Below are 12,138 nucleotides of genomic sequence, written 5' to 3'. Positions count from 1 at the left end.
CTGCAAAACCTTCCAGGGCACCCATGGTATTTGAAATGTGCATCTAGAAAGTGCATCCGAGAGAAAGCACAGGACCATCCCCTATGAAGTCACATTTCAAGTCAGGTGTATGACATCAGGTCTCTAGCAGCAAATACAGCAGCAGGATCAACACACACATCTCACACGTCTCCAGAGCTGCAGGAAACTTTACACACTGATTATATTCTGCTGCACAGAGAAGGAGACCCCCCGTAAAAGAGACATCACTGTAAAAGAATAGGGATCAGAGGAAGGAAAAAAAAATGGTGCACTTAAGTTTAAAGATTTCTAGCTCTTCTCTCTCCTTTATTCACCTCAGACTTCAGGCTACGTTAGACTGCTTCTCCTTTTCTCACTGCTCCCCCTGTGATTGAAAAAACCTCCTCTTTCAAAAAAGAGTTGTCTTCAACATCAAGAAACGACATCTCTGTCTTCACAGCTATCGCTTATCACAGTCTACACCAACTGACTTATCGGAGATGACACGGTAACTGCAGAAGATAAAGCACATCCAAATCCTGAGTTACTCCACTAGAAAAGCTGCAGCCCACACCAGCTAACTCAGGTGCCCAGAAGAGGAGTAGAAGTGAGGAAAAGGAAAGGAAAGAATCCTTTCCACAGGCTTTTAGCATCTGGTTTTTGAAGCTTAACATCCTTGTTCTCACTCATGGCCTGTATTCATAGGGGCTTAAAAAGTCCACTTGGGATTTGGGCTAGTGGGAAAGGCCTATATCATTAATTTCCATAGATATTAATGTCTCATTTAATAAATAAATGCTTTAAGTTGAAGAAGCCCTTCTAGAAAAAAACTAGTTTTTATTACCACAATTCTGTCTTACCAAGTCTGCAGACAAACATTTTATGCTAGTATATTGTTGTTCAGAGGTTTCCTGGGCACAACCAGGTAAGCCTTTCCTGAAGCTGCCTGAAGAAGGTACCGTGATAATTTGCAGTACTGAGAACAAACCAAGAGATATCACCTTTTGCTATGAAACTCTGAGATTTTGGGCACTGAGTGCAGACACTCCTTCACTAGCTCCTTGCTCCACAGCCAACTGCAAATCACTAATTCTTTTAGGACCGGTCCTTATAATGGTCAACTTCCACAAAGGAGGCTGCAGCACAGGGTAGGAACAGGACTTCCCTCAGACTCCAGTGGAGGGAAAACTGCCCAACTTTAGCCCACCACGTTATCAGCTCTGATATGTGGGGACATTGCTCCACTGAACAGGGAAAAAGGCAGCATACAGGGTCAAGACCACTACTAGTCCTAATAATGCTGACATGGTTTTGTATCAGACATTTTCAAAGATGACAGCCTTGTGTTACCAATGACACTCATGCAGGCTCATTAACATCATGTTCGATAGCCTGCAACCTGCAGGCAACACTGAAACTTGATTATTTGCACAAACTCTAGTGTGAAAAAGCTCTAAGCACAAGGCAAAGAACCAAAATTATTTGTGGGTATAGGGAATAGAAAAAAAGACCAAAAAAATGAGACCAGCTTTTCCCACTTCTTGTGTTTCACCTGCCAAAGCAATGCAAATCCGGATGATTTACCCCGTGAAAGAAGGGTGGGTTCACCCTCTCTTCAAAGAGGAAATCTGTCAGCAGCGTTGCCCAGAGTTTAGACTGCAGGAGGAATGCCAGCCCACATTCCCCCCGCCATCCCAGTGGCTATAGGAGAGCAAGCCTGGTATTTCTCACTAGGATGCTGTCCTTCGTTAATACATCATCACCCACCCTCCTCCCCTCCCTTCTCTCCTATGAGAAAGTTTAATCCTTTGGCTCACACGCATCTGGTAAATTTTTCAGTCCCTGTTTGCCACTGTCATCATGGCAACAGCCCCCAGAGATAACCCAGCAGCTCTGCCACAGCAGGCAGGCTGCTGCTCCCTGCCTGATCTGCCATTTAGCCTTTGGCTCATAGGCCTAAAAAGAGCTATGCCCACTCCCAGGTTCATCTTTGCAAGCACCTTCCTTCCTTAGAGATATGTTTACATGGGGTTTGTTTTTCTTTAACTGTGTCTTCATTCCCACAATGCCTAACTCTTTTCTCCACGACAGCTCTCAGCTCAATTTTTGGGACTCTGACAGAATCACAGTAACAGTAGCACTGTAAAAAGAGTTGCTGCCTTTGCTGCCCGGGAGAAGAAGGGTCTTGTGTTTAACAGCAAAATCACCCATGCCTCTTAGCAAAGAGAAAATATCAATTACCAACCTTCTCCAAAGCACAACACTAACCTGGACTTGTCCCAGTGTCACTGGGACAAGCACACTCCAGTCACAGGTAAGACAGGACAGCTCAGGGCTGCGGATGCTTGGACAACAGCTATCTCAAGATGGGAACTTTGGATTGAAGTAGCAGGACAGCGGGTCACTGCTTTGGAGAGATATGTAACTCATGCTCTCAGAAACTTAACACGAAAGTTATACGCACACACACATTCTCTGAAAGGTCATCACATTTACTCAACTCACATCTCAGAGACGGAGAATTCTCCCTCTGACTCTGCCAGGAGCAGAGCGAGACAGATCCCAACACCAGTAGTAAAGCCACAGTTATCTCCTCCTTTCCTGACCCCATCATAAAAAGGCAAGATACAACATTAACCAGCTCTCCTTACATCTGTGAATTAGTCTCAGACATCAGTAATCAGCCACTTGCACCAACCATACTTCCTAGTCTGCTCATGTAACTTGTGGGAGAAACAAGAATTCTGCAATATTCTCTGGGAGGAAAGAGGAGGGTAAAGCAGCATTACTAAAGAGCTATTTTCAGTCGAAGCATTATAGATTAATATAATTAATGGTTAAAGTAACCAATCCACAAGAGTCAAATGAACAATCAAAACAAACTCAAAATTAAAACAGAAAGAAAGAGAGATGGATAGTAAAAGGTGAAAAAAGCTATGAGGAATCACAATCTAACAACTACAGACTCAGTTTCCCCAGAAAGCTAAGCCCATGCTTTGGCTATGCTCAGTGTTCAAAAAGTTTATTCCTAAGATACTGCCAGCCCATTTCTTCAGAAGTATTCTGCTGCTGTTCTCCAAAAATCATGCAGGCAGCAATAGCAGAATGCTTGGAGAGACATTACAGACGTACGAAGCGATATTTAAAGAGACAGCAAATTTAAGAAGGAACATGATGACAGCCTAACTCATAGGACCCTAATTTTTGAAGCGTTACACTTATGGTCATAAGGACCAGCAGGAACTACAGTAGTTTAAGTTACAGGGTGACATTCCCTCCATAGACTAAAAAAAAAAATATCTAGTGAGCACCTCAAGATTTTAAGGACACATTTGCCCATCAGAAACCAATGCGCCTCTGCTTTCCCCAGGATGACTACTCTGGGCATTGACATCACTTCTGTTGCAGGCAAACACAGTGATGTCAGATACTCCACAATTTCTCTTACAACACTCAAGGCCTCTTTCCTGTGCTGGTGACCCTGGTGCCAGCCAATATTGCCCTCTTTCCCCAACCAAGCCAACAGCAATAGTTCACTCTATAGCCAAACACTGGCAAATGAACTTTTTTTTCCTGTAAAGTCTGGTATCTTGGTGAAAATCAGGAGATTTCAAGAACAGAGGAAACAAAAAGAAACCCCTGAAATACCAACACAGGTGACAGGTCAGAATTAATGAAAAGGGGGGTGATGCCCTGGTTGTCATGGTTTTGAAGCAAATAGATAGTGCTCATAGACGGCAGTGGAGAGAAATTTGTTTATTAGCATACTTCCCTTTTAAAAACTTTCTTCACCCAATTTGCATGGCCAAAAAAGCTAGAATAATTCCAGAGCATGGAAGGGAACAAAAATATTATCATAGTCCTCTCTTAAAACAGTGAAACAGTGGTGCTAACCCACTGTTGGGGAGGGGAGCACTCTTTAGAAATTTCTTTATGATCCACGGATGACTCCTCCTCTGCTAGTGATGTTTTGGTACAGTTCTAGAGAAGGATTAAATCTGGAGACAGTGAAATCTCCACACTGCACCCCAAAACAAACAAAAAAAGGCAAATAGTTTTTGCACTGGATCCTTCTTACAAGAAATTCAAGTAGCTTCCCTAGCCCCAACTATCTACAGGGTTCTCAACATACTGCTCTTCACTGGAGGGACACCTGCAAATATTTCAACCATGGCTTGCTGATCAGAGTAAATGCTCCAGAGCCAAGGCCTTTGAGACATGTGCAGGAGTTAGTCTAATCACATTTCTGCCACATAAAAATCCAGGTTATATTGGGAAAACAAGAAACCCAACTGTCTCATCAAGCCCCTTTCTCCAACCTCGTGCAGAGGCAGTAGGAACTCCTGCCCAATCTGTGTGCCCACTTCTCCCCCCTCCTCATTGTTAATGCCGGAAATTTAATACTCAATGTGACCACTGAAAAGACAGACACAAGCTGAAATCCTGTCTGCTCTGTTCCAGCTCCTTTATAAAATATACAGCGTAAACTGAGAGGCAACCTGGGGTAACCCCAGCCATCCACAGTGGGAAGGAGCCAGCTTCTGGCCATAACGAGCCACAGTAAAGCAAGGCTTCCACCACTCACCGCGCCACCAATCTCTGCTGGCTCTCATGCCAGGGCACCCTTCTGCCTGTACTGATGTGTTGGGGCAGGCAAAAAGCCAGGCTGACCCTCAGCAGCCCCCCACTAAGCTCCCAGCTCCAGCCTCTTCTCCAAGGAGCCCTCCTCTTCACCTAACACCTCTTCCAGTGGAATTTCCCCTAGTGATATATATACACATATATACACACGCATTCATCCCCTGGGGGCTGCAGGCAGAGGCAGGTAGGAAGAAAAGGGGGAGGCAGGCTGCTGGTGGGAGGTAGATGGCTGCTGTTTCTGACATCAGCAGAGCAGCTCTGCCACCAGCCCCTGACACACACGTGTGCTGTAGTGCAGAGCAAAGAGTTCAGCCACTCACTATCCATACGCCCACCTCACCAACTGATTCCTCTCTGGCAGCCCTTGCCCCACCCAGCCCCTTACAGTTCCTGCACCAAGCAGTCCCCACCCTCACACACTACTCTGGGGGGGGGGTGTGCAGCACTCTTTGCTCTGCTCCCTACATCCCTCCAACATGTGCAGAGATCTTCAAAAAATCCCCAGCCCACTGTAGCCAGTTTCCTATATATGCTCCCTAATCACAGCACTTCTCAGACTTCTGCAGACAGCAGAGAGGCAAAGAGTGGAGCTGGGGTGTAGGGAAGCTCTTCTCTCAGCCAAAGACCCTGCAGGAAGGGCAGCTCCTCTCACACACCAAATGACCAGACCTGATTCGGCCACTCAGCAAGTAAGGCTGAGTAAACACGGTTTGATTTGCTATCCTTTGCAAGAAAGGACATTTGTCCTCAACCTGCAAACACGGGCACACACACAGAGGACAGCTGTTACGGGACATTCCTAAACGAGTTTGGATTTGCTCTTCAGCCACCTGTGACGGGGCTGCTGGGCTTCCCCGCTCCCGCACAGAGCTGACCGCCCCGCTGCAGTGCACCACCACTGCACACAGCCAATTCCAGAGGGTGTGCGGTAGCCCACGGGGGACTCGGAATCTGGCAGTCAAAAGAGCAGTCCAAGAGAGTCCTAACTCCAGCAGCAGCTAAAAATGCATACAGAGCAGATCAAGGCAGATGTTAGGGACTGAAGCTGCTAAACCTCCTCTGCAGCATTCAAGTTCAACGTTTTAGTGTTCAGGGAAGCTACTACTGACACCTCCAACAAAACATATTGTAAAGCCCAAATCAGCAACCACTATGAAAGCCAGGACAATAGAAGTGTGTGGAAAAAAAAGCAGAGTTTGAAGAGTGTTTTTTTCCTGTCGGGGTTTGATACACAGAAGTAATTCCCTGCTCCTCCCACAATCCACATAATCTCCTCCAGGAACAAGAACAAAATAACTGGGTAGATTGCAAATTTTTATCTGGTTTACAAATTTGGAAAGATGAAAAACAGTGACAGAAACCACCTCTATTTTGCAGGCAAGAGCAAAGCCACAGTAAGGAGAACACAGTGAAGTGGACTAACTTTCAAGGCAGCTGTTTTTAATTTTTTCATTGAAAGATGTCACTTGCAAGAGTTGAAAGATATAGATTTTCATCAGCAAATTAAATTTAACAATAGATGTAAAGCACAGAGATTTGTCATCCTGCACCTCAAAAAAAGGGCCAAAAATACTACACACGGTGGCAGGATCACTAAATGCTATTTGGTATAAGCAATATCCTAAAAATTATCAAATGGTAAAACTCTGCCTACCTCTTTCCAATGCCAGACTCTCTCTTGAAATGTATGTTGGAGAGTCAAATCAGGAATATTTCCCTACTGCTACTAAAGCTACTGCTTCTCTCTTGATCATTTTGATCACTGCAAGTAATTTTACTTTATTTGAACTTCAATGCTGCCTAGGAACTGTAGCACTACTTGCTATGAATTTTCATGATCAAAAAGTATTCTGCTGAAACCCACAAGACAACTTTCAAAAAATTACAGTTATTACTTTCCGCTACCCATAGCTCTGGTAAAAGCCTGTGCATTCAATCCCATAGGAATTTCAGATGACTGAAGCATTGTATTTCCCCCATGTGTAATAACCACTGCTCTTATATGTCAGCTGAACGCTGACTAAGGTGAAGTCTGTTTCCTCTCCCTTTCCACAAGCATTTGGCCCCTATTTAACATTAAGCTTCTTGGCATGCTCCTCACTGGGCAGTCTTAAGCATCAACACAATATAAATAATAGCAAATACCTCATTAAAGCCAAAATATGAATTTTAATCTAGACCAGCTCTTACTGACAAAACTTATTAAAAAAGAGAGAGAGCAGGCATCCAAAAATCATAGACAATACAGAAACAGCGACTCTCTTCTCAACATGACTTAGTATTTTATGAAGGGTGAAGTTTACTAGACTGAAGTTGTTAGCAGTGCCCTTCACAAAGACCAGCACCACCACATCCATCCTCCTAGCTTTCACAGAGAAGCCCCGTAAAACACCATACTTCTTCAAGTCTTTATCCTTTCACTGCACACAATTCACCCTGAAGCATTCCTCTCCCTCCTTTTCAGATGCGTACAGTCAGCTTTTCAGCACTTCCCAGTGAACCATCTAGTATTTTTCATCAAGAGTCTTGAAAACAAAGGTAACAAGAAGTACTGCAGAAGGAGAGCAAGGCCCTGTTACCATCTCCTTGTACATAATCAAGGAAAGCACTACAGCAGGCAAAACTTCTGTGAAGCAGCCGTGGGCTATACACACGTCGCGCCAGAAGCAAGATCCTGGCCCTTGAAGTAGCAGTGGCTACATCAGGTATCCACACAGGCTCAAATTCTGCTAGAGGTGGTAAAAAATCTTAAATGTGGTTATGATTAAGTTGGAGAGGGGCAAGCTGTCCCCACATGAGGGAATATTCTGGCTCTGTGACCATGCCCATAAGAAAACCAACAACACGGGCAGCAGATCAGGAGGGCGGGTTAACCTGCACAACAGAGAGCAGCTGGTGCACAGGAAAGCCTCATGTGTAGGTACTGATGGGCAGAGACATGGACATAGGAGGAGAAGTGCCAGCTTGAGGAAAGGACACATCGGGCAACACATATGCAGGATACTGCAGAATTAACACCTTAGTGCTCCTCCTGAGGGAGATGGCTTTCTAAAATGCCTTTTCGCAAGACTTTAATTTTCAGGTTGCTAAATCGAATTCTCCCTAATCGCTGATTTACAGCTGCAATGTCTAAATAGCACACATTCATCCTTCAGCACTTTAAAGACCTATTCCAAGGTGAATTCACTAACTTCCTATCGAAATATTTAGTCCTTTTCTGTACTATCAGCTACCAGCAAACACAGCAGGAATAAACTGAATATATAGGTTCCTCAGTTAAGTCACCATCCACTTTTCACAGATTCTTTAGCCCTCAGTTAAGACTTCAGTGCAACCTGATCTTGTTTCTGACATGCTTCTGTACTAGCAGAAACATCCGTTTTCTTTCTTTGCTCTCCTCACACTTACCCTCTATCTAGCCAATACCTTTTTAAGTATATCATTGTCAGCTGCCTCAAGTTAAGTAGCCTGAAGATCAAGCTAGCAACCTCAGTGTGTTTTATTTATAAGAAGGTATGAAATCTAAATAGTAAGTTTAGATCAAAACATGGCCATATTCACCCATACTTCCTTTTCCTACTTGTTGGGCCATGTCATCACCTTAATATGAAAAGTAATTACAACCTATATATTTCGCTGTAACTCATTAGATGACCAAACACTTAAAAACTAACTCAGTCAGCTTTTCTGCGAGTTTTGGACTTCAGCTAATATGTTTCTGAATTTTGTTTCACTATATTCACCCTGCAATTTTCCCCATTTTTCTTATCTCCAGCATTACCAGCAATACCATTTCCTTTATAAGAAAATGGTTTACCCTTTGCAATCAATCTGCCCTCTCCCTTCTCTAATCAGGCTGGTGTCCACTAACTAGCATCTGAGAACATGGCTCTCCTGAGCTTTAGGTCTCACTACAGGATGGACAAGGAAGTCTGTGGAGCAAACATGGCATTAATGACCGTCAGTAAAGCAAAGCCACTCTTCAAACCTCTCCCATATTAAGTTGAACTAATTTTGAACTCAAGAGATTGGATATCCCACCTACATCAGTAGACACTCTCACGTGACCATGGAGTGGACACTAATTCTCACAAGATCTGCAGCCACCTCCTTAACAATCTAGGGCTCCACTGGTTGGTCTCCAACATGACCTCACTCAGGCTAAAAACCAAAACATTAGCACATATGGTTACTTCCAGAAGTTAAAAAAAAAAAATAAATCATCACTCTTCACAGCACTACCACTGACACTACTTCTCTATGTAAGCTATAGCAAATGGAAATTTTTCACTGTTCTTCAAGCCTTCTTCTGCTCTTATCATCACATTTCGTATTCTGGCAAAAAGGAGAATACATATTCTATTTTTGTTTTTTATAAGGATTAGGCAAAACATTATTCACTTCTAAATCATTTATCAAGATAATTTGCTTTCTCCTCTCGCTTTTTGTTTTTCATTTCTCTGTGAACAACCCCTACTAAGCCCTCTACTCAACTAGAAGATAGTCAAGGGCTTAATACATTAATTTTGTCAAATATGAAAGACCTCTAAAGACTTGCAACTTTTTTTTTCATCTCTTCTAGAAACAGTTGCCTCTCACATCTCAACTTGTTGCACTCCTTGCTTTCAGCATCTTTTATAGCAGTTCATTTTCTCTTATTCTCCCCCTCATCCACCCCACCCACAAGGCAACTTTAATCCCTGTAGTGATTCCTTACACACCACAAGATACACATTCTCTTCATACTACAAGGTCTTTGTGCATACATAAGTCCCCGAAAAACAGAAGACTAACAGCTTGGGGGAAGAGCTAAGATTTTTTTCTGTTTTCATAAGGCTACAGTCTGGTTTCAGGTTTTGTAAGTCTCCAGGACTAATACACTGAGAAGTCAAATTCATAAGATTTCTCCACCCAATCTCCTTCTGCCTTTGAAGGCAGGCTTGCTAGTATCCAAACACACCACCTTTAACTACAGCATGAAAGCAAGGCCAATAGACAGCACTTATCCTTCAAAAAAAATAATCACATCTGTTCTGGTAAGACAGATCTCCTCAGTAAAAAAGACATCCAGCAAAATCAGTCTGCAACACTTCTGTTTATTATGAGTGATTGGTACACACAGACACGTAGGTAAATCTATCTCAAGAAAGATCTCAAGAAGAAAAAAGACAGCCTCACTTTACAGAGTATCCATTTCCAGACACAGGAATTTTTCTATCATCCTACACTACCTTCTTTCAGTCTCCTTTTTGCCATACAACTCAATTATTTTGCAGTGCTCAAATAATGACTGAAAAAAGCAACTACAGATCACTTAAACTTATTACATCCTCAACTCCACAGAAACATTTTCTGTTAATATAAGGAAGAAAGGCAGATTGAGACACTAACCTCTTGCTGACAGTTTTTTGGTATTGATGATTTTTGCAGCATATTCCTGTGAAGAATTTTTCTTTACACATCTGCGGACCACAGAGAAGGCTCCCCTGGAAGAAAAATAAAGAAGGTAGGTGCTATGAAACTGAAAATGTGAATATAGCAGCAACAATTCCTGTCCCCAGAGTGGACCACATTAAGGACAGGGCAGAAGACATACAGAAGAGAGAAACAACATGTGAGAATCTGATGAACAGTGCATGCTATCTGATCAGCAATAAACTTGGTCCAGATGGTACTCAAGCCTCCTGAAGCCCCCTAAGAGACAGTGTAGTAAGAAGAGCACACTGTGCAGGGAGAAAAAGACCATACAGGCACAGAAACAGGACATGAAAGGATTAATAAATGAGAGACAAACAGCCCAGAACAGTGCTGTGAACACTGGCCGATAAGTTTGTCTCCTTAGCAGTTACATCACAAAGCCAGGACTCATTTCTCCCACGTTCAAGTGCCAGCTCGGTCACAAAATCGCTGCAACACTTTGCAGAAGTTATTAATTCTTTTATATCCCTCAAACCACCTGCAAAATGGGGATAAGTCTGTACCTATTAATGAAGTGAGTAGGAAGCTATGAGGCTTCGTACATTTTCTCAAGCTGAAACTATTGATATTATTACAACTATTCCAAAGAGAATTCCTCTTGGAGAAGGGGTCTGAAAGAGAGGGAAGAAGGATTTCTGTGAGGAAAAAGGAGAGAATACAACAGAGACCAAGATGAAAGGATAGGGACTCAAATTCTACAGGACTACAGAACTATACAATGAGAACTTGAAAGCAGCACCTTATTTTTTAAAAACAACAACAAAACAGGGTGGGAAAAGAATAACAACTGCCTCTACAGAAAAGACCTGAGAAGGGGAAAAGGAAAAAATATGAGAAAACTAGCAGAAAATTCCAAGTCCTTCAGGACTGCAAATCCATGTCTAGGGACAAATGTACACATTTAAAGTATAAAAAAGGGCGACAGAAGCTGCACAAGGGCCCCACATATAGTTAGCACGACAGGGAGCCTAAAATAGCTTGAATCCTCCCAATACTGCAGAGTCCTGCCTTTTTATCCCCTTCCTCAACCTCCACCTACAAACCAATAAGCATCAAGGTGAGCACCAGCACCGGGGCCCGGGCTTGGTGACACACAGCTGCAGCAGTGTTGGGAGGGACGGGGACACCGGGCTGGAGAGAAGAGATGCAGCAGAGCCAGGCAGTTGGTGCAGGAAGGGAGGGAGAGAGCAGCAGCACCCACGAAAGCACTGTCCCCATAATCCTACCCTGGCCCTTGCTACGCTGCTCTCCTGCCCAATGGGGCTCCCCTGCAAAGCCCTGTCCTAGGGTGCAGCTGCAGGTCTGCCAATGCGGAGACAAGTGCGGAGAGAGGGAGGGAAGGAGCGAGGGAGGGAGGGAGAAGCGCGGTGCAGCGGCACCTGGTCCTTTCACAGGGACAAGGAAGTGGGGACTGAAGCATCGCGGAGTGGCTGTAACAGTGTCGCGTCCCAGCGCAGAAACAGTTGCAAGAAACGGCAACGTGTAGCTGGGAGACGGTTCGGGTAGGAGAATGGGGCAGCCAGGTCCTGAGGAAGGCAAGGAGGGAAGAGAGGAAATCTCGGGGTGCAACAGGAGCGCGCAGCCCGAGGCAGGCTGCGGGGACACCCGCTGCGGCGGGGCGACCCAGGGGGGCAGGAACACCTTTCTCTCCAGCGGCGGTGCCGCTGGGGTGGACGGGGGGTTGGAGAGCAGGATTACAAGCGCGACAGCTAATCCTCCTCCGGCTCCCGAGAGAGCGGGGTGGCCGGTACAGGGCTCCCGGCAGCGCCGGCGGGTCCCGGGGCCGGGGCGGGCGGCGGGGCGCGGCGCGGGGCGCGCAGCGGGCTCCGTACTTGCCAAGCTCCTCGTAGAGCTGGTACTCGTCGGTGAAGCGGGTGCACGTTGCCGTGGTGGCCATGTTCGCGCTGCGGGAGGTTCAGCGCCGCTGGGGCATGGGGCAGGGCGGCGGGGACGGGCCGGGCGGGCGCGCTGCTCGGCGGCCTTTCCTCCTGGCTCGGCGGGGCGGCGCGGGCTCCCCCC

At 45.0% G+C, this 12,138-nt stretch overlaps 1 protein-coding gene across 13 annotated transcripts in view; it reads right to left on the bottom strand.

Moving 5' to 3' along the window:
- CAMK2G (calcium/calmodulin dependent protein kinase II gamma) overlaps positions 1–12,138 on the bottom strand; it is a 118,095-nt gene that overhangs the window by 105,350 nt on the left and 607 nt on the right. For 11 of the 13 annotated variants that reach the window (XM_027649381.1, XM_027649368.1, XM_027649374.1 and 8 more), the window contains exons 1-2: positions 11,952–12,110; positions 10,033–10,127 (exon numbers count right to left, since the gene is read on the bottom strand). In XM_027649381.1, coding sequence (XP_027505182.1) covers positions 10,033–10,127; positions 11,952–12,016 — 160 coding nt within the window. In that variant the 5' untranslated portion in view covers positions 12,017–12,110. Of the gene's footprint in view, positions 1–10,032; positions 10,128–11,498; positions 11,555–11,951; positions 12,111–12,138 lie in introns of those variants that run through there. The other 2 variants (XM_027649369.1, XM_027649370.1) reach the window with 2 other exon arrangements.

Source organism: Corapipo altera, unplaced genomic scaffold (assembly GCF_003945725.1).
Source record: "Corapipo altera isolate COAL_440 unplaced genomic scaffold, ASM394572v1 53, whole genome shotgun sequence".
NCBI lineage: Eukaryota > Metazoa > Chordata > Aves > Passeriformes > Pipridae > Corapipo > Corapipo altera.
Note: the sequence above shows the minus strand (reverse complement) of the source record. Positions and strands in the feature narration are given on the sequence as shown.